Source organism: Embiotoca jacksoni, unplaced genomic scaffold, assembly GCF_022577435.1.
Source record: "Embiotoca jacksoni isolate LCO1_2020_lvr unplaced genomic scaffold, fEmbJac1.0.p SCAF_13, whole genome shotgun sequence".
Lineage (NCBI taxonomy): Eukaryota > Metazoa > Chordata > Actinopteri > Embiotocidae > Embiotoca > Embiotoca jacksoni.
The window spans coordinates 16,884,220-16,905,496 of NW_027185263.1; the positions used below are offsets into that span (position 1 = coordinate 16,884,220).

A 21,277-nucleotide genomic window follows, 5' to 3' on the forward strand; every position below is an offset into this window, starting at 1 on the left:
TGGATTTAGGACATCAGCATCGTTGATGTAACATTATGGCAGCTAAACTCTATACACATCTATTTCATAGTTAGGTGTGTGAACAGTTTCTCTCCTACAGCGTTGCCTCTCTACAAGAACATCACTGTCAACTAGAAATGTTTTAGATTATTTTTGCTTTCTTTAGTAAATAAAATGTAGAATTCCAAAATATATCTAATACAAATAGAGTTTCCACCATGACCTGACAGGACTGTCAGACAAAACAAATGCAACTAGAGACTTTATTTCCATCATACAGATCAACAAATATGGCCTTCTTTAATTTGGGTTTATGAATCCTCTTAGTCAGTGAGTTTTTGTTTTTCAGTGAAATAAATAGTTTTGTACATAGAAATATAATCTAGAAACAATTCTGTCAGCTTCATTTGCAACATCAGCAACACAAAAACCCCACCCTCAGCAGGCTATAAACTGGATCACCTGGTATGTCATTACCTGTTGAGCCTTACACAACATGTACAGAGCCTCTACAGTATAGACACCTGCGTGCTGATCATGAACCTGTTGTGAATGAAACCACGTTTACACCTTAATTCCACAGATAATTCAGTTTCAAGTCAGTTCATAGTTCGGGTCATGTGATAAACTATAAACCAACGTGTTTTTGTGAGTCACTTGAACGCAGCACCACTGACCAGGAGCCGCTTCATCATCTCGCGATAAGACACCATCAGGCTGCGGAGCTAACGCTGAGCAACATGGCGGAAGGTATGAGGATGATCTTTTTTTTTTTTTTTTTTTTGGACTGTTTGACTCGCTTCCTTTTATGCTTAGCGTGCTTATTTAACTGACCGACGAAACCATGTAATGTCTTCGCTGTCTCGTGAACCGCCCGTGCCTGAGGACACCGCTCTTGTCTCCTGGTGTGTCTCGTCTCGCCCAGTGAGCAGCGGTCCGTCTCGTTAGCGCCCGTTCATGGTGCTAGCTGGATTTCGTAGCGACGAGTTCGCCGAACCGGGCAAGAACATGCTGCCGGGTTGGACTGCGGAGAGCCCGCATGTTTGTTTTAGGGAGGCAGCTGGTTCGTTACGTCAAGAAAACCGCATGTTAACTTACAGAATTGATCAGTAACGCTGGTATTGATTATTAGCCAAATGTTAACGTCACGCATCAAAGTGACATCCAGCCGTAGTTGAGCAACAGTTAACGTGTGCTCGTGTGAAGACGTTTTAAACATCATTTGTTAAATGGAGGTTGAAGACGGGACAGGAGACGTGGCGGGACAGGGTAGGTGTCACTCCCCGCCAGGTATCCTCTGCGCCACCTATGTTTGGCCCGAGACACAAGTGATCGACTGCTGTTCCTCCTTAAAGGAAATCTGCTTATCAACTTGGATCCGGAGACCAGACGGTCCCGTCGGTGGTGTTGAGAGCTGTGCACGGAGCTGGTCCGTTGCTCCAGAGCTGGACAAATAGGTTTTGTAGATGGTTTAAATTACTTGATGAAATTAAAATGAAAAAGAGAATATATATATATATATATATATATATTTCATTTCATTTCATTTCAAAGTCGTCCTGCAGTGTGTGTATTCTCTATCCAGTGGCACAGGTTAGGAGGACCTTTGTTGCAGACATGTAGTGCCTTGGCTTATATGGCTGTACAAAGTGCAAGCAACTGGATCATGTTCACAAGTCCTCACAGAACTGAGAACACTTAATGCAAATTGATTCAGAGCACAATTTTGTTTAAGGGGACACAAGTTTGTCTTCGGATGAACATTCAAAAAGCTTGACATAAAAACTTGCTTCCCAGATGCACCACCGATGCCTGCTCATCTCTGTCATATGATTTTGATATGCATGTTTTCTGAATTTGAGCAGTGGCTGGTGAGTTGGTCTAAAGCTGCTGCTCCAGCATTTCACTCTTCCTGTGTTGAGCTGGTCAGGTGGTTTGCAGAAACACCCCCTCACTTTCCTCATGACCAGTAACCATGCCTGTAACGGTTTACGAGACGGGCCAAAGTAACGTGCCGCCTCAGCATTCTTTCTTCACTTTTCTAACACTTTACTGGCCTGAAGGAAGGAAATGGGCCTCAGTCACACTGGACTCTTGGCTGTGGCATGAATTAGTGTTGTAACATGAAGATCTGTAGAGGAACAGGGAAAGGTGTGGCCTAGCTATAGTCCTCTGCTGTTGTCTGTTTTTAAGAGAATTTCAGTAATCCCTGCACATGGACCACATCTGCAGATTCTGTGTAGTTTAGGCCACACGGGAACAGACTTTAAACATCAAATAAGCCAGTGTTATGATGGCGCTTCACGGCTTAAGTCACATTTCTCAAATCAGGATTATTGAATGCGCAACCCAAGGCTACAGCCTATATGGCATTCTTCTTTCCAGTTTTATTGTGACTTCTGGTTTCAAACAGCAGTGGTGTTTTTGTGCAAAATACATCCTGGAAAGTAAATTATAATAACATGAATCCCAAATAATAGCTATGAGGGTTGCAGCATTATTTTGTCAATTATTTTCTTGATTAATTGTTTAGTCTTTAAAATGTCGACCAGTGTTTCCGAAAGTACAAGGTGCAGCCTGAAATGTCTCATTTCATCCTAACCAACAGCCCACAAACTAAACATATTTACATGTTATCATGGAGGACTAAAGGAACCAGAAAATATTCACATTTAAGAAGCTGGAATCAGAGAATTTGAGTATTTTGAATTCAAAATGACTAAAAACTATTAGTCAATTCACAAAAAGATAGAAATAATTTTCGGTAGATAATGTAATTTCTTAATTGACTCATCGTTGCAGGTCTGATAGCTGCTGTATGTTGGGAAATTTGTACTTTCTACTTTTATGTGAAAGTTCCCTCAAAGCATTCAGCTGTAACCTGTGTTCAGAAATAGGTCTCTAACCTACTTTCTGTATCCTTGCATCTTGTTTTGTCCTCTGCCTGTCACCTTCACTTTGATGTGGGACAGAGGAGGTGGCCAAGCTGCAGAAGCACCTGGCCCTGCTCAGGCAGGAGTATGTGAAGATGCAGCAGAAGCTGGCCGACACAGAGAGGCGCTGTGCCGTGCTCGCTGCCCAGGCCTCAGGGCAGGGCTCCGTCAGCCCTGCAACCACAGACACCTTCATTAGCCGTCTGCTGGACATCGTGGCCGACCTCTACAAGCAGGAACAGTACAGGTGGGGATCGAGGCTGGAATGGATGAGTTTAGCTTGAGAGTGTTTCCACTGCAACAGTCCTGCAAATGTTATTATTGCTCTTTGTTGTCTGTATTGATGTACGCTGCCTGAACTGCTATACTACACTGATGAGCTTTCATAGAACAACACAGAAGCCTGTGACCGTTATGTTTGGAGAGCTGTTGAGTTTTCTCAGCAACATATTCTGACTTGAACCTGATGATCAATTCTTTGTTAGTTTCTGCATTATTGAAGACACAGATTAGTTTAATTATGTGCTTGGTATCTCATGTATGAACGTGTTTGTTTTGCAGTGATCTGAAAGTGAAAGTTACCGGGGAGCAGCTTAGTGCTCATAAGTTTGTGCTGGCTGCTCGCAGTGATGTCTGGAGTCTGGCCAACCTGGCCTCCACCTCTGAACTGGATCTAACTGGTGAGCCCCCCAGCCCGCTGACAGTCAACATACTTGTGGGTCAATAGATGTTGACAGAATATTTATTTTGGAGAACATTATGCAGACTGTCAAAGTCCAGTATAGGACAAGGTTTTGACCTGGGGAGGTTTTGACCCTCAAGCCTATTTTTTTTTTTTTTTTTACATAAATGTGTGCAAATGGCTGCATGCGGAATAACAGTTCCACTAAACAAATGTTAACAAATAAGGACGTTTTTTAAAGTAAAGGTAAAACTTTACTAATTTGTATTGTCATTTGTCTGAGATTAGTAATTGATCTCTCTTTGTAAATAACTTCATTTTATACCTTGATTGGGTCTCAGATTGCAAACCTGAGGTTGCTATGGCAATGCTGCGCTGGGCATACACAGATGAGTTGGAACTCAGTGAGGACGACGCCTTTCTTATTGATTTGATGAAGTTGGCCAACCGCTTCCAGCTTCAGCTGCTCAGAGAGAGGTCAGTAAAGGTCATCTGCAGTATACTGCATTTTGGGCTTCAGCCTACTATTGAACTTAAGTTGTTAATAGTAGCAGCATCACAACGTTTTACAGTGCAACATATGTGACGTAAAGGCTTGAAAATACATTTTCTTCTCCACTAGGTGTGAAAAAGGCGTAATGTCCTCAGTGAATGTCAGGAATTGCATTCGCTTCTACCAAACAGCTGAGGAGCTCAATGCCACCACCCTAATGAACTACTGCGGGGAGATCATCGCCAGTCACTGGGTGAGTACCTGTTTGTACATGTTCATGTGTGGGTGGGTGGGATGGATGAACTGTAGTAGCAGCATACTTTTTACTGTTTGTTGTTCAGATAATGTAAATCTGTTATAATTACCTAAGGAATCAAAATGTCTTTTTTTTGTTTGTTTGTCTAACAACCACCTTTAATCTTACCTTGTGGTCCTCTCCGGGCTCATATCCTCAAGTTTATATCTTTTTAACAGATCATAATTTAAAATACAGTAAATGCAGATCAACAGGTTTACCCATTGTTACCTTCTTGACTGGACTGTAAAGAGGAGCTGTTGACAGTCACCAGCTTCTGATACCTCCTTTGTTCTGTTTGTGTTTTGTTTTCTTGTTTTTGTTTATTTTATATATATCAAACATTGATCACTGCTTTCAACACAAGCAAAAATGTCTCCACTTTATTAGTCTGTTAGTAGCATTGTGAGGTTGACACTTGTTGACTTTGTCCATCATGGTCCAGTTTTGATATTTGACACTGACACTTTGTTGCTTTCCATTGACCGTCTTTTTAAAAGGATGATCTGAGGAAAGAAGACTTCAGCACCATGAGTGCCCAACTTCTGTACAAGATGATCAAATCTAAAACAGAGTATCCTCTCCACAAAGCCATCAAAGTTGAGAGAGAAGATGTGGTCTTTTTGTATCTCATTGAGATGGACTCGCAGGTCAGTTCTTCACTATATAACTGATTAAATATCTGGGTCGCGTTGTTCTTTTCTTGTTAGAGTGTAACCGGCACGGTAGAATACATTCTGCCGTGAACAAGTTTAATGTTTTGTTTTCGATGTTGTTATCTCTTCTTTTCAGTTGCCTGGAAAGCTAAATGAGGTGGACAACAACGGTGACCTGGCACTAGACCTGGCACTCTCCCGTAAATTGGAAAGCATCGCTACCACTCTGGTTAACAACAAAGCCGATGTGGACATGGTGGACCAGAGCGGCTGGAGCCTCCTCCATAAGGCCATCCAAAGAGGTGAGGAGGAGTCATTGTCACTATATTTTTTTTGTCACCTGTTTATGTTCTCTTAAAAGTATACCTACCATGATAGTCACTTGATCCAAATTTTACTCTACCCCATTTCAAAGCTTTTTCTTGCACAGGCTTTGTTACTTTGCAAACACAAGATGAAGAATTTAAGAGATGAAACACGTTATTATTTATTCATTGAACTTAATCTGTCTTCCTTCCACCAGGTGATGAATTTGCCTCCATCTTCCTGATTCGCCACTCGGCTCAGGTGAATGCATCCACAGTGGGGGCGGTGGAGACCCCACTTCACCTGGTCTGTTCATTCAGCCCCAAGAAACACTCTGTGGAGGTGATGAGTGGCATGGCACGCATCGCAGAGGCTCTGCTCAAGACCGGAGCCAACCCCAATATGCAGAACAGCAAGGGCAGGTAGGTCACACGACTCTAGCATTATAAACTTTATTCTATTGAAAAGGAGGTTACCTATTGTGCAAAGTATGATGGTGTTTCAGTTTTGTCTTTTGTCATTTTCAGAACTCCATTGCATGAAGCTGTGGCATCAGGAAATGAGACAGTGTTCAACCAGCTACTGGGGTGCAAACAGTGAGTCTGTGTCGGACATGGAAAGTTGCACACAGCATGCTTGGTGTTCATTTAATTGAACTCGTGAGATTACTCCAACTAGCCAACTGACTTAAGTGGATAATGTGCAATTACATTTTATTTCCTTTTGAAAATGTTTTTTGGGCTGTGCCATTTTAAAAAAAAATACGTCACAGCTTAGGAATTTAGAATATTTGAATTTCAAAATTTTTCTTAAACAAAGCCACGGTTTGAAGGGACTAATATTTAAGATCATGTGACTGTGGTCATCATTTAACCCTCAAGATAATCCTGAATGTAACCTGGTGTAATCTGTCCTTCTTGTTAGGCTCGACCTGGAGCTCAAGGATCATGAGGGCAGCACAGCTCTGTGGCTGGCCCTGCAGTATATCACCATGTCTTCAGACCCCTCAGTCAACCCGTTTGAGGACGATGCACCTGTCGTGAACGGCACCTCGTTCGAAGAGAATAGCTTCGCAGCCCAGCTCATCCAGAGAGGAAGCAATCCTGATGCACCTGACACTACTACAGGTGCTGTCTAATAACCTCTCTTTACATTTCTGTGTAAATGAAAACATGCTTGTGCCTTAAACGCCTTTTTGTCTTCGTATCCCTTCATTTTCATTCTTGTAGGAAACTGCCTCATGCAGAGAGCAGCCCGGGCAGGTAATGAGGCAGCTGCACTTTTCCTTGCCACTCACGGGGCAAAGGTCAACCATGTTAACAAATGGGTGCGTATAAACATTTGGTCATATAACACATACTTTCAGACAGTAGTGTGCAGATGATATCTCTTTTTAACAGGTTAAAATTCTTCATTTCAAAGTGCGGGCCAGTCATATCAGAACATTGGCCAGCAGTATCACATTTGTCAATTCAGATTTTTTTTTTACATTTTACTATTGGATGGAAGAAATGACAAATGGGTTCAAAAATTAACAAATTAAAAATGTATCATTAAGTTTAACTGTTTTTTTAGACACCTTTTATTTCTTAATATAATGCATCACAGGTGTGGCACCAGTGCATCAGTAACATGCTGTGGATTTCAGTCATAAAGCACAACTGAAATAATTAATAAAAAAAATAATCAATTAACTTAATTTAAATCATGAACTGTAAATGATCCTAATAAATATATTCTGAATCCCCTTATCTTCTTTCAGGGTGAGAGCCCGCTTCATACAGCGTGTCGCAGTGGCCTGGCAAGCCTGACAGGTGAGCTGCTGCAGCAAGGAGCCAACCCCAACCTGCAGACCCAGAAGGCTCTGCCTGAGGACACCCTCGGTGTGGCAATGCAGACCCCCCTCCACATGGCCATCGCTCACAACCACCCGGATGTGGTCTCCGTCATCCTGGAGCAGAAAGGTCAGCAAATGTTTTGGAACTTGTATGCATTTGAATGCCTGTCGCTAAACTGTAAACATGATGGGTGTGTGAAGTTCTTTCTACTTTTATTCACTATGTGTAATCTCTAATGTCCCTGAACGTGCTCAAATTAATCCACCTATTTCTTTCTTAATGACTCCATTTTAGCCAATGCACTTCATGCCACCAACAACTTCCAGATCATTCCAGACTTCAGTCTCAAAGACTCCATGGACCAGACAGTCCTGGGCTTGGCCCTCTGGACAGGTACACAGCAGTACACCTAATCCTTCTGCATGTATCAAAATGGTCTTTGAAGTAAATAATAGTGATATATTAATTGGTATAGGTGATGTTTAACAAATATAATCTGTCTCAGGTATGCACACCATAGCAGCTCAGCTGCTGGGCTCAGGGGCTTCTATCAATGACACTATGTCCAATGGACAAACCCTGCTTCACATGGCCATTCAAAGACAGGACAGCAAGAGTGCCCTCTTCCTTCTTGAACATCAGGCAGACATCAACGTTAGGTAATGCTCAGAATTTACTTCAATTGTAAAGCATTTTAGCAGCTTAGACATTCGATGGGAGAGTTTTTAAGTTCTTACTAGAGTGCTTTAATTGTCTGGATCTTATCTGTATATCTTTTCTCTAACACCAGGACCCAGGAGGGGCAAACAGCACTACAATTGGCCATCAGTAACCAGCTGCCACTGGTGGTGGATGCCATTTGCACTAGAGGAGCCGATATGTCTGTGGTGGATGACAAGGGGGACCCCCCGTTGTGGCTGGCTCTTAACAATAGCCTGGAGGATATTGCGTCCACTCTGGTAAGACGAATGCAAAGAGGTGTTGGTACCCTCATAGTTCCTCATTGATATACAGTCAGTTGTCTTTGGTTCGGATGTATCTGGAATCATTTATAAGTGTTTTTATATTGAGCTAGCAGTTTATCAATATCTAAAGTGGAAACATACATACATACATACATACATTTATTCTTATGTTACTGTTAACTGAAACATGAGAGATGTTTATATGTCACACATCTTGCGAAGATTCTTGACAGTCTTATGCAAACCATCAGAATTGACTTGCTTCAAAAAATACTGTAAACCTCTGATGTTTCTTTTATCCACACCAGTAACAGTTTGATCTAAAGTCTTGTTGCAGGCAGTATTATGTTTCTACAGATTAAAATAAAATGTCATTGCATTTTGACTGTGTGACTCCTGTTTGCCCCATCTAGGTCCGCCATGGCTGTGATGCGACTTGTTGGAGCACAGGGCCCTCTGGCTGCCAGCAGACGCTCCTGCACAGAGCTGTTGATGAGAATAATGAGGTCTCTGCCTGCTTCCTCATCCGCAGGTCTGACAATTCTCCTCTCCGTGGTTTCATGTTTATTTAAACTGTAATTCTGTTTTATAAAGGCAAAAAACATTTTGTTCATCATTGTTGCAATCGAGTTTTGATCATTTAATAATGATACATTTAAAATATAGTATAGCAGTTGCTAGACAAATGTCCATATCCTGAATGGTTGCTTAAATTAATGCACTTTTGAGCTGTTTCAAAAATACTACAAGTAGACTGTCTTTTAGTAAGTTTCAGGTGCTGAAATGGATATATCTTACTATTTTGACTCGCGGTCTGTCTTATGTGTGTGTAGTGGCTGTGATGTGAACAGCCCAAGACAGCCCGGCCCTAATGGGGAAGGAGACGAAGAAGCCCGAGACGGACAAACGCCCCTCCACCTGGCAAGCAGCTGGGGACTGGAGGAGGTGGTGCAGTGCCTTCTAGAGTTTGGAGCTAATGTTAATGCACAGGTCAGTCCCATCAGTGGGTGAACTTTTGTCTGATGGCAAAGTGAGTTGTAAATATGGCATTTCAACATGTGCTGTTGTTTAAAGCTGTTTGTGTTCATTTGTGTCAGGATGCAGAGGGCAGAGCTCCCATCCACGCTGCCATTAGCAACCAGCACAACGTCATTATACAGCTCCTCATTTCCCATCCAGACATTCGCCTCAACATTCGCGACCGCCAAGGAATGACGCCCTTCGCCTGTGCCATGACGCACAAGAACAATAAGGCAGCAGAGGCTATCCTCAAGAGGGAGCCGGGTGCTGCTGAGCAGGTAGTGCTGCTGTAGATGCACCACTTTGTGTCTGCGTTAATGTGTGAAATATTTATCTCTCTTGACCTTAAACATCCGTTACCGTGCAGGTGGACAACAAAGGGCGTAATTTTCTCCACGTGGCTGTCCAAAATTCAGACATCGAAAGTGTCCTGTTCCTCATCAGTGTCCAAGCTAACGTCAACTCCAGGGTTCAGGATGCAGCCAAGCTCACCCCCCTCCACCTGGCTGTCCAGGCTGGATCAGAGATCATCGTCCGCAACCTGGTACAAACCTACCGTAGTCTGCTTCTGCATTAGTATTAACTCATGGCAACTTCAGTGTTACTCAAAGAGTGGTGCATTTGACACTGTTTTTTTATTTTGCATTTTTCTGCTTCCAGCTGCTTGCCGGAGCCAAAGTAAATGAGCTGACCAAACACAGGCAGACAGCACTACATTTGGCTGCCCAGCAGGACCTGGCCACTATTTGTTCTGTGCTGCTGGAGAACGGAGTCGACTTTGCTGCTGAGGATGAGAATGGCAATAATGGTACTTTATATTCTTCAATATTCTGCTCCAGTTTTTTTTTTTTAGTTTTTTTTTATTATGGGATGCTTGCTTCTCTTAAGTAAAAAGCACTCAAATTGACAAATTCCCAGTCAGTCACATTATCAATCAAATCAGTATTTGATAAACAAAACAGTTAAATTCAGCTCAGTCGTCATAAAACAGAGTTGTTTTTTTCCAAATACTAATGTTTAGTTATGATAGATAAGCAGTGCAGAATGTTTCTCTAACAGTGTCACAGACAAGATTGTCATTTATTTCATGTCGGCACACTGCAATCTCCAAAAGCTTCGTAAAATGATTTTTAACTGGAAAAAAAATGGATCAATGGCCAGAATAATAGGAACTCCTGTCCTGGAGGTGTTTGACTATCTGTGGCTCAGATCACAGCTTTCTTACACCTGATGGGGGTATTTACAGTACAATCACAACAGAAAACTGTCCCAACCAGACTTTTTGACTGCAGATTTTGCTTTGTTCATCTTAAAAACCAAGTTGGGGTTATTTGACTCTCTTGTGTTGTTGCCTTATTCATTATCATTCCACTAGCACTACATATAATCTGTGAGTAACACTGTATTCCTCTCTCGCCCCTCTTACCTCTGCAGCTCTGCACCTGGCTGTGATGCAGGGCCGCCTTAACAATGTCAGAGCCCTTCTCACAGAGTCCAACATTGATGCTGAGGCCTTCAATCTCAGGTACACTCTGTTACTTTCACAGGCAGGTGAAATCAGGTGGTAAGATCTAACCTTAAGCTCATTGCAGCAGCAACATTAACACATAAAAACGTACAATATTACCAATGAAGTGGAGGAACATTTTTAAATAAGACGATTGAAACAAAACGTAACGTATAACGTTCTACACACCTAAATGTCTACTTGCCTTTGCGTCTCATTATGTCTGCTCAGGGGTCAGTCACCCATGCACGTCCTGGGCCATTATGGTAAAGAGAACGCCGCTGCCATTTTTGAGTTGTTCCTGGAGTGTATGCCTGAATATCCTCTGGACAAACCAGACAATGAAGGGAACACGGGTAATGTAGCACGCTTAATTCTTTCTGTTGTTACCAGTACACACATACACGCTTGTAGTGAAAAGACTGACCTGTGTTTTATTGCAGCTCTACTCCTGGCCTATATGAAAGGAAATGCAAACCTGTGCCGTGCCATTGTGAGAGCTGGGGCTCGACTGGGCGTCAATAATAATCAGGGCATCAACATTTTCAACTACCAAGTTGCAACCAAACAGTTGCTCTTCCGCCTTCTAGGTACGTTTTCTCACTTGATTATTCATCAGGCAGTTATCATATACAAACTGACAACCTGAGATGAAGTATTTGACCCCCCCATGGTGACCTCTGGCTGAATTACTTGGATTTTGTCACTGGTTTGTTAAGACATGCTGTCCAAAGAGCCCCCGTGGTGTGATGGGTCCAACTGCTATGAATGTGTTGCCAAGTTTGGCGTTACAACACGGAAACATCACTGGTTAGTACTTTTTTTTTTGTTTGTTTTACACACACACACACACACACACACACACACACATGCTATACGTATATATATATATGTGTATATATATATATACACACACATATATATATATATGTATGTATATGTGTATATATATATATATATGTGTGTGTATATATAAATAAAATAAAAATAAAAAACTATAATTAATTTCAATCATGTTCTTTTTGTTTGTTTCTTCCTATGATTAATCAAGTCTCTCTTGTTTTGACTCTAGCCGCCACTGTGGGCGCCTGTTGTGCCACAAGTGCTCTATAAAGGAGATACCCATCATCAAGTTTGACTTGAACAAGCCAGTGAGGGTGTGTGACATCTGCTTTGATGTACTAACTCTGGGCGGGGTGTCGTAATGCTGTGGCCTGGGTATCTCCAACCTCTGATTCTGGCCATGCCAGGCCCAACTTGGCACAATAATCCAGGCCCACCAGGAGAAAGGACATCTGTAGCAGGACAGACTAACAAGAGATTCCCAGACAGTTATGGACCATCATCTTTATACTATTCCAGTCTATGAAAAACTATCCATGTTCTAGAGGGACGTTTCAAATAGAAAGTGAGACATTGTCTTTTTGTTTCTGTTTCAATCAAAGTATCTTACGGTGGACATGAGCAGCTCTCCAGCTTGGTGACGGCTGGACAGAGTTCTTTAATTTCCCATGCTCTGATGTTTTTGCTGATTAGCTCCTATTTTCACAAGCAGGTGGCTGTTGTACACAGAGATTTCAATCCGATGATATGATCACCTTAATAAGGAGTTTTCCTTTTCTCTGTTGGGATATTTCACCATCAGCAGGATTTATATTCGCCTGCACAAAGACCAAAATTATGCTCCAAAATAAATATTTACATTTACATAAAAGCTGAAGCAGCTGTCAACCAAGATCAGTGTAGAACTGGAAAAATACCCCTAGATCAGTTGCTCTACAATAACTGAATAATCCACGTTCTTTGTAATCTTTCATTCACTCTTCAGTCATTACAGTTCTGTTCTGACTGGATAAAATAGGACGGACAAGGAGGATTCAAAGGGAAGCAACTCAACTTTTTTTTTTTTTTTTTTTAAAAGAGCCTCATTTCCAAATGAGATCCAATCCTTTTTAGTCACGGTTGTAAAACTGACATTGCATTACTTTACCATGAAGGTGAAAGATGGCACCACTGGACAAAGATGAAATGAGGTTGTTTTTCTCCACAACTGGTAAATAGTGTGTAGTGTGTAGCCAAATTACATGGAAAAGCTCCGTTTTTTTTAACATGAACACTTGAGAAAATCTGACCTGAGAAAACCTCCTCCGTTCCAGAAATGCCAATTATGCCTATGCATGTCATTTAATTTGAAGCCTTTATATGTCATTGCTATAATCATAAATCATTTTTAAAATCAGTCACAAGATGATTACATTCCATTTTTGACCCATCATTAGGTCCTCGCAGATCATCAGTCATTCAGATCATCGTCCCCTCCCCCCGAAGTTGCCTCATGTCAAGTTGTCATCTTGACCCATCACATTTAACGCTTGTTGATTTCTAAGCCTAACGGGTGCACTTTATCAAGATCACATGACATTTCTGATCATTGGGGAGGATGTAGAGGGATGGCCGGGTAGTGGGGCCTCTTTAAGTATTGTTAAATTGTACAGATAAATGTGTAATATTTTTGACCACTACAACTGTTTTGTACTTTAATGCAGTTTGTGCTTGTCATTGTGACAAACCTAAATCTTGCCTCTGTTAATCTTTTATGCACATTGTTTAATCTTTTATGCACATTGTATTGTATCTGTATGCTCAGATATCTAGCCCGTCTCTTCCTTGTGTATTCTTTTAGAGAAAGGGAGGACAACTTTACATAAAGGTCATCAAAAAATACTGCATTGACATGTCTTCATTATGCCTCCTTCTTGTGGAAAAAGTGAACCGCTGTGATTTACCAACTAAAGTCCCTGGGTTTCCTTGAGTGTTGTCCTGCTGAGGAGCAGCTGTAAATAGGTCCATTTTATGGCCTGGCTCACAGATTAAAACTCTCCCACAGAGCATGAGTCAGCATGTGGAGGGCAGCCGTCATATTTCAGCAGGTTGGGGTCCTCCTCCGCTGCAGACGGGTCTTCAACACAGACACAACGAACACCACCGGAGCTTGGAGAGAAGAGCTTCCGTGGGACACCCGCCCAGTCTCTTACCACTCCACCACTACAGAAAGAAAACAAATCGGTTCTGCATATACTGACGTATGTGTACTTTAGTTCGCCCCCTAGTGTAATAAATGCTCCATTACGCATTAAGCAGCACATCACAATCCTATGTCCTGTAGACTTCTTAATATTTGATTAGACTATTTCCATACCTCTTAGTGGAGCACCAGACTCTTCCTCCCCTGGCAGCACTCCATTCTGAGTTGCAGGCTGGGAAACGTACCATCTCGGCCTTAGACTGGGCCTTGATTTGCTGGCCCTCTGCTAGCGATGCTTCTACCTCTAACAGGGCCTCTGTGGGCTGCCCAGTCTCACTATAGAACCGGCCAATTACCACACCTGAAATAAGATATTTAACATATTTTACTGATGATGGATGCCCACTGACAGGCAGAAATAATGTAATGCATTCAAGTCATCAGTTATTAAATTGGGATAATCATCAGTCATAGGCTGTTGCAGTTCTATAAATATAAGCTCTCCAGGATGTCTCTATTTTCAGATGCATACAGAGAAAAAATAAGCTTCACTAGCTCACACTATGTTCAAGAGATGTCCCAGTCTGGGTTTGTTCCTCATGCACAATATTACCATTTTATTCAAGTCACAGTGATCTTTGAGAAACTCAGAGTGATAAAGCAACACTTGAAGAAATACTCTGTCCAATGCACAACCAAAAGGTTCTTGTTTTTCTGTAATACAAACTACAGCTGGAAAATTCACCAAATTGTACCAAATTAACTTGAATTAAACTTATCAGTATTTATACTGTATAAATTTGTTTTTGTTTTTTTAATATTTATTATTTTCATACAGATGAACTTTTTGCTTGTTTTAGACTATCATGGCATGTTTCACCTGAACAGAACATGTCATTTTCTGTAGTCATTTAGACTTAATTTTTTTAAGGTTATGTTCATAAGCAATTCTAATGCATGTAGGGAAAAAAATCCAGAAGTTTTTAAACCATTAAAGAAAGCTTTGGTCTTTATGGTCTGACATAGCAGTGTTGAGTAATCAAAAAATGATCCTGATAATTGTATATAATATATATAGATATATACTATACTGTATATACTGTGCATTTTATATTTTTTACTGCTATTTTATTGCTTTTCTATTGTTCTATTATTATCTTATTGCTTCTGTATGCTACTGTAGTGAAAAAATTTCCCCTCGGGGATTAATAAAGTAACTACCTAACCTAACCTAATCAATTTGATACAAGTAGTGATTGGTGAAATCTAAACAATATGCTAGTCATTTAAACACCCTTTAATAATGCTGAACTGTACCTGATCTTGCAAGATGCCTGAAGGGCAATTGCTGAGTAATCCTGCTTTTGAAGAAATGAATGTATCTGTACTACACAGGGATTTAAATGACAAAATCACATACCCACAGGTTGGTAGTCCCTCTGATAGAAGGCCAGCCAGTCATACAGGGCCAACACCTGCAGCGGGGACAGACTGGTCAGATCATCCGTCAGCCCACTTTCTGTGAAGTCTCCAGTGATGAAGGCCAGGGAGGCATCTTTGCCTGAAAATACAAACACACACTATGTAGGATACGATACTGTTCATGTACTATTATTAGACTGGAAGTCATATCCCTGATTTAGGTTTGTTGAGGGTTTGGGCAGCATCCAGGAGTGTTGAAACACTGTGCAACAGTAAAAACATGAAAAGATGTCTAAGAGACTATGAGTTACATGCACTTTAAGAGGGGATCACCTGCCATGAAGTGATAGGCGCCACCAGGTCCATAGTGCTTGTTTCCTTTATGCACATCAAAAACCTGTCCCAGTATGGCCAGGTAAAGGCCGTCGCTGCCTTCCTCCCCGTCGTACAGGGATAAGTCCCGCTTGCTCAGCAGCCGAACAGGGAGCTCCTGGCTTGGTTGATTTCCAAATTTAACGGACCACTCGCGAGGAATAAAAAGCACTGCCAGTGACACGGATAAAAGCGCGACTAATACATAGCTGAGCATTTTTGTTTCGCCATTCATTTACATCAAATCCCATTCCTAATTAAAAAAATAATAATAATAAAAAAAAAAAACAGTGACAACGCAAGAGCTTCCGTAAACAAGAACAGCACAGCGCGTGCGCAAGTTCAGAACGCGAAGGACGTTGTTCAGGCGGAGCTGACGTACAGGACGTCGATGCGGTAGTAGTGAACAGGAGAGCCCTCGCTGTAGGTTAACATTGGAGAGGTCTGGCTACAGACCGGTACTGCCGTTTCAAAATTGACTCCCAGCGGGCCGCAGAGATTTTCGGGGGAACCATAGCTCGGTGAAACGAACATGGGGAACGCAGAGAGCGGCTGCGGTGGAGGCAGCGGCGACGAGGAAGACGTAGAAACGGAGAGCCCCGGCTTCGCGGAAGACAGTCCGGCCTCTGCAGCCACTGGCGGCGGTGTCGGAGGCGGTGGAGGTGGAGGCTCCGGCTCTGGGAGAAGCGGAAGGGGATCGAATACCTTGCCAGTGCCCACCGGTGGACCACCTAGCCCCGGGGTCCTCCTGGAGCAAGTTAAACTGAGGGAAGCGGCGGCTCGTATTAGCGACTCGGGGGTCGCTATTCACGAGTCTGTCCTGGCCGGGAATGAGGGAGTCCTGATGCGATGGCTGGAGGACCGGTTAAACCGAGGAGAAGAGTCTGTCAATGTAGAACAATTTTGTGAAATGTTGGAGAGCAGAGACGCCCCGCGGGATGAGTGTGAAGAGGTATAAACCCGGAGTAAACGCAGACGTGCCTCTCACAAGCGATGTAAAATGTCATGATTTGTAATGTCATGTGTTTTCTTGCTGTGAGGGTACAACGGTTGAAAGCCGTTGTCACGCCCATCGATGAGTAAATATTATAGAGACCTTGAGGTGCAGGAATTAAACCATATAATCTCTGGTAATCTGAAAGGTGTGCAGTGAACCTATGACCTATACATATCAGGTTTATTGACACCGGGGTTTCAGCTTTGGCCCGTAGTAGCAGAGCAGGCTGCTTTGTTTTCTGTTGACTGACATTTGTTTAACCACAGGTTGTAGATGAATGGGTTAACAAATGCATGTCTACTTTAGTCAGCGCTGGTTTTGTGTGTGTAGTCATGGACTGTCACTGCTGTGCTTTAAATACCGAATGCTACGCTGGTTCCTTTAAAAATGATCAGCAGCTGGATGTAGGGATACTATCTGCCTTTTTCCAAGTCAAAAGGTGACAGACATAAAATATGTATAGCTGAAATAACCCTTAAAAAGGAATATAGTTTCTAATAAGGAACAGAAGTAGATCTGATTAAGAACACCAACAGTTTGCCCATTTGTGTTTTAAGCATAGCATTCCTGTAGTTTGTTTTGTGTGATGGCGTGCAGGTTTGGGATTGATTGTGTCGGTATGTAAAGGGTCACTATGTGGAATGACTTTCTCATGTTTCAGGCCTTTGGACAGTTCGATGCAGAGGGAGATGGAGTGGTGGACGTAGAGAGTATGATGATTGCTCTAAAGAACTCCAATGGAGCTAATCTACAGGGAGAGCTGAGTCATGTGATAAAGCAGCTGCAGGCGTGCTCTCTAACCCCAGGTACGATGTGTGATTTGTTTTTCCTGGATGAGCAAGGTCGACCTGATTTGAATAGGTACTGTCTGCATGTGGCAGAGAAGTTAACTCTGAATGTTTTTTTTTTTTTTTTTTTTTTTCCACAGGTTTTGTTGACATATTCTCCAAGAATAAAGACCGATTAGGAGCACATGCCTCTAAGATCCTTAAATTCCTACATAGGAATCGTATTCCTAGCAGTGCCATCCCTTTCCCTATTTTAGAGGGCTACAACAGTATCTGCACCATGAGGTCCAGTGTGGTCCAGGACTTCTTGGAGTTCCTCTTGCAGAAAGAGAAAGGTGATCATCAGAGCTGGCTAGTGCTAAATAAAGGATTTTAACTGTGACTTTCTAATGTTTTCTTCAGGATTTTAAGTCTATGGTACAGATAAATACATTGTTAGCAGTGCATCTGTCTCCCACTGCCACACACCTTTGTGAAAGTTGTCCTCATCTGTGTCTTTCAGATTTAGATATCCAGTACAGAGCGGAGCTGGACCGTGATCCAGACGTCGACAAGGTCAAGGTGGTCACACAGTGCTACAGCACAATAGAAGCTTCATCCAATGTTGCTGATATTTACAAGATGACAAATGGGGAGACAGCATCTTTCTGGCAGTCGGACGGCAGCGCTCGCTCTCATTGGATAAGGTAAAATGGGACTGAAGACTTCACGGCTGATTTTCACGTGTGTCTGATCCTCGAATTATAAATGTTTTGGCCTCATGTTTGTTTTCAATTTCAAACTTGAAACTCGGCTTTCTTCTGTTCCCAGATTGAAAATGAAACCAGATGTGGTTTTGAGACGTCTGGCCATCGCCGTGGCTTCCAACGACCACAGCTACATGCCTCAGCTGGTCTCAGTCGCTGTAGGAAAGAACCGGCGTTCCCTGCAGGAGATCAGAGACATCCGCATCCCGAGCAATGTCACAGGCTACGTAGCTCTGTTGGAGAATGCCAACATTACACACCCCTGTGAGTCACCATCTGTCAGTCTGTCTGCACAGTGGAGTGTTTCTTTATGTTGGGCTTGTGTGTTCTTTCACTGACGTTTGTAGAGAAACTGTCTCTCTCTCTCTCTCTCTCTCGCCCGTCTGCTGGACACAAAGCATGGTGTCAGCTACAGCACAGCATTGCTCGGTTCTTTGATAGTCAATGGAAGTTAGTGGCTCACTTTTGGATCCACATGCAAGTTTTCATAAAAACAGGAATGAAAGGATCCATTCCAGGGCCACGTGTGTTTTATCCATCATCTGTCTTAAGTCTTAAATGGCTATCTGTCGAGCCAATAGATCACACATCCAAAGTGTGAATTTAATTCACAAATAAGAATATATATAAATTCAGAATCAACTGTAGTAAGCAGATGTTCAAATGATAATGAGAAATTGGGCAGTGTATTTTAAAAGTAACTTGCTGAACTAGTCACAGCCCATTATTGTGTAAATCATATTGTGCTTTGTGACTGTGACTTATTAGTTAGATTCATTTCAAGTCATTTGCTGGCTTTGCATACGTTAAGCTCCAAATGGTCATTAGCAGAAGGGGTTCATTTCATTTCTCTCTCCCTTGATCAACATCTATGTAATGTCCCTTTCAGAGGTTGAAGCGAACGACTGGCATTTTTTGCTTGCTGTCATCTAACGGCATTACTGAATCTCTTCACTAAATCCCAGACATCCAAATCAACATTAAGCGGTGCCTGAGCGACGGATGTGACACGCGGATTCATGGCTTGAAGACGCTGGGCTATCAGATTACCAAGAGTAAAGAGGTGTCTGTTTCGGATGCTTCGGCCATCTGGTACCTGTCTCTCCTCACCTCCTTGGTCACTGCATCCATGGAGACTAACCCTGCACTGGCTCAGACTGTCCTTCAGAGCACACAGTAAGATGCAATACTCAGGATTTTCTGTATTTAGTTTGAAAAAAAGTTGCAATGTTTGGAAGCATTTTGATATTTCAGTCTACTCCAGTTGACGCCCATGTTGTGATTTGTCCAGTGCTCGAGTCTTTATGGTGTCTTGTTTTGTTTTCCTTTCAGAAAAGCCTTACAACACATGCCACCATTGTCCCTAACACCGTCATCTACGGAGTTCCCCAAGTTTTTCTCTCTGAACATCCTGGAGGAGGTGGACGGATTTCTCCTCAGGATAGCAGAGTAAGGATCTGCAGGGATTACATCAGCACACTCAGCCATCACTGCCACACTATGCTGACATCATCACAGTGAAAAAAAAAGCTCAAATCAAAGTCCTGATTGAGAGCTGCGGTTACACACTATTTCTGTTCCATTAGATGTACTATTAATGGTTTAATCAACGACTACAGCAACACGACTAAAACGCTCATCAAACAATTCATGAGCAAAAGGAAACCTACTGTTATTCAGACATACATTTAGCATAGTTAAAGGTAAAGGTTCAAAATCAAAATACGACTTTTTTCCCCTAACTTTTCGTTAATTTGTATTTCCATTACAACAGGCACAACAGACAACAGGAACAATTATAGTGAGAAGTAATGCTTTCAGGTTACACATGGGTGTGTGAGCATTGTGCTGACTTGAAGAAATGTAAACCTGTTGTTTGAAATATGATAGTACATTCATGACCATACTTAGTTGACCTAAAGAACTTTGGCCGTAAATGATCATTTGAATGATTAAAAGCACCAAATAACTGACTGGTGTTTGTTTCTTTGCAGCTGCTGTGTGAGTCCTGATGCAGAGCTCACCCTCCTGGCCTTCGCCCTGGCCAGAGGCAGCGTGGCTAAAATACTCCAGGCCCTGTCCTGCATCAGCGATCATTTAGAGACCAAGTACAAGGCCTCCTCCCTCATCGTCTCCATGGCCTCCGTTCGCCTGCGACTACTCTATCGCAATGGTAACGTGACCAACCCTCCTTCACCTCAATCACACGAGGATATTTGAAACCATAGAGTCAGTAGAGAAAGTGCTTAGCCGACAAGGAGGAGATGTATTAATGGACAATGCGGTGAAAGATTGCTAATGCTGTTTACAAAGTTGCACTTCAGTGAGGTGATTGTAATCTCCCAGTATGGGAATGAAATTGCAAACATTATAGAAAATGATTAAATTATTCATTATGGTGTGACTGAAAGTATTTGCTCACTACAGGGAAGCCCCTCCAGCTGCACCTGCAGGCCTGTGATGTGAAGAGTAAAGAGGAGAAATCAGGACCGGAGAACATGCTCACAGAGTCTTCCACAGGAGACGGTACACCTGAGACCAATGATGATTCATCTTCAGTGTAAGTACAGTATGAGCTTCCCTCATGTATAACTGAGTGTTTGCTCCTTCCCAGGTTTTCTCACAGAAAGTGGCAGGAAGAAGGCCAGCGTGATCCTGTCGACAGAGGATCAGAGCAACTTCCAGGTCACTCAGATGAAGATCAAAGTGAGATTCCCTTTCATTTTATTTATTTTATTACAATATGAAATCCTACAACACAGACAGTGCTGTACATAACACTTACATTCTGGTTTGTGTGGCAAGGTGCGAAAAGGAGCCATCGGAGCCAAATGCGGCTTGGTGTTTGCGTACAAGGAGGAAGATCCTTTTGATGCAGAGAAACATTTCAAGAGGTTCAAAAAGTACGACGCGTGGGACTACAAGGACTACAAAGAGTTCATCCAAGACAAGTAAGGATGTCTTTATAGATGTTTTGTAGAAGTTTATTTTGCCCTGTTTTCTAGTTTTGTGTGATTTTGTGATATTAAGAAAAGTCTGTTTTGGTTGGAGTGCATCTGAATAAATATGTTAGAATCAGGACAAGCTAGCACCTGAATGAACCACTCAGTCGAGTAGGGTACTGCCCCTGCAGTATTGTTAGTTTGTTTGTGTTTTGGATACGCCTCAGCAGTGTGGGGGTCTGCCTCAGTCGTGTATGTGCTTTATGGCTGACACACCATGCTGTCACTTG

General features: G+C 42.3%; 3 protein-coding genes across 7 annotated transcripts in view; 2 read left to right on the plus strand and 1 right to left on the minus strand.

The window, feature by feature from the left end:
- Positions 1-712: 712 nt before the first annotated feature.
- ankfy1 (ankyrin repeat and FYVE domain containing 1) lies at positions 713-11,900 on the plus strand. Of its 5 annotated transcripts, none has more exons than XM_069146991.1 (25): positions 713-750; positions 2,973-3,180; positions 3,495-3,613; positions 3,957-4,092; positions 4,238-4,361; positions 4,904-5,053; positions 5,196-5,361; positions 5,583-5,787; positions 5,893-5,961; positions 6,290-6,492; positions 6,595-6,692; positions 7,128-7,329; positions 7,498-7,596; positions 7,709-7,862; positions 7,994-8,162; positions 8,582-8,700; positions 9,002-9,158; positions 9,266-9,466; positions 9,556-9,732; positions 9,849-9,996; positions 10,623-10,713; positions 10,927-11,051; positions 11,139-11,285; positions 11,415-11,505; positions 11,768-11,900. In XM_069146991.1, the coding sequence occupies exons 1-25, from the start codon at positions 741-743 to the stop codon at positions 11,898-11,900; spliced, it is 3,501 nt and encodes a 1,166-aa protein (XP_069003092.1). In that variant the 5' UTR covers positions 713-740. The 5 variants fall into 5 exon arrangements, with proteins under 5 accessions (XP_069003092.1, XP_069003088.1, XP_069003087.1 ...); XM_069146988.1 differs by lacking the exon at positions 713-750 and adding an exon at positions 863-1,269; XM_069146987.1 differs by having other exon boundaries at positions 10,927-11,285.
- Positions 11,901-12,878: 978 nt separating this feature from the next.
- cyb5d2 (cytochrome b5 domain containing 2) lies at positions 12,879-15,844 on the minus strand. The gene is made up of 4 exons (XM_069146992.1): positions 15,476-15,844; positions 15,141-15,281; positions 13,895-14,081; positions 12,879-13,740 (listed from the first exon to the last, which is right to left on the minus strand). Exons 1-4 carry the CDS (start codon positions 15,747-15,749, stop codon positions 13,566-13,568), a joined length of 777 nt encoding a protein of 258 aa, XP_069003093.1. The 5' UTR covers positions 15,750-15,844; the 3' UTR covers positions 12,879-13,565.
- Positions 15,845-15,903: 59 nt separating this feature from the next.
- zzef1 (zinc finger, ZZ-type with EF hand domain 1) overlaps positions 15,904-21,277 on the plus strand; it is a 28,010-nt gene continuing 22,636 nt past the window's right edge. The window contains exons 1-11 of the mRNA XM_069146985.1: positions 15,904-16,466; positions 17,173-17,317; positions 17,440-17,634; positions 17,802-17,985; positions 18,110-18,309; positions 19,011-19,221; positions 19,378-19,494; positions 20,040-20,218; positions 20,473-20,571; positions 20,660-20,751; positions 20,851-20,996. Of these exons, the coding sequence (XP_069003086.1) occupies positions 16,047-16,466; positions 17,173-17,317; positions 17,440-17,634; positions 17,802-17,985; positions 18,110-18,309; positions 19,011-19,221; positions 19,378-19,494; positions 20,040-20,218; positions 20,473-20,571; positions 20,660-20,751; positions 20,851-20,996 (1,988 nt within the window). The 5' untranslated portion in view covers positions 15,904-16,046. The remainder of the gene's footprint in view (positions 16,467-17,172; positions 17,318-17,439; positions 17,635-17,801; positions 17,986-18,109; positions 18,310-19,010; positions 19,222-19,377; positions 19,495-20,039; positions 20,219-20,472; positions 20,572-20,659; positions 20,752-20,850; positions 20,997-21,277) is intronic.

Bases quoted from the DNA above. Each gene is read 5' to 3' on its own strand.
- ankfy1 (XM_069146986.1), top strand. From the start codon at position 1,230: ATGGAGGTTGAAGACGGGACAGGAGACGTGGCGGGACAGG. The intron at 5,962-6,289 runs GTGAGTCTGTGT...CCTTCTTGTTAG, and splicing joins CAGCTACTGGGGTGCAAACA to GCTCGACCTGGAGCTCAAGG. The intron at 9,159-9,265 runs GTCAGTCCCATC...CATTTGTGTCAG, and splicing joins GAGCTAATGTTAATGCACAG to GATGCAGAGGGCAGAGCTCC.
- cyb5d2 (XM_069146992.1), bottom strand. From the start codon at position 15,749: ATGAATGGCGAAACAAAAATGCTCAGCTATGTATTAGTCGCGCTTTTA. The intron at 14,082-15,140 runs GTATGTGATTTT...ATCTTATTTCAG, and splicing joins GAGGGACTACCAACCTGTGG to GTGTGGTAATTGGCCGGTTC. The intron at 13,741-13,894 runs GTATGGAAATAG...TTCTTTCTGTAG, and splicing joins GTCTGGTGCTCCACTAAGAG to TGGTGGAGTGGTAAGAGACT.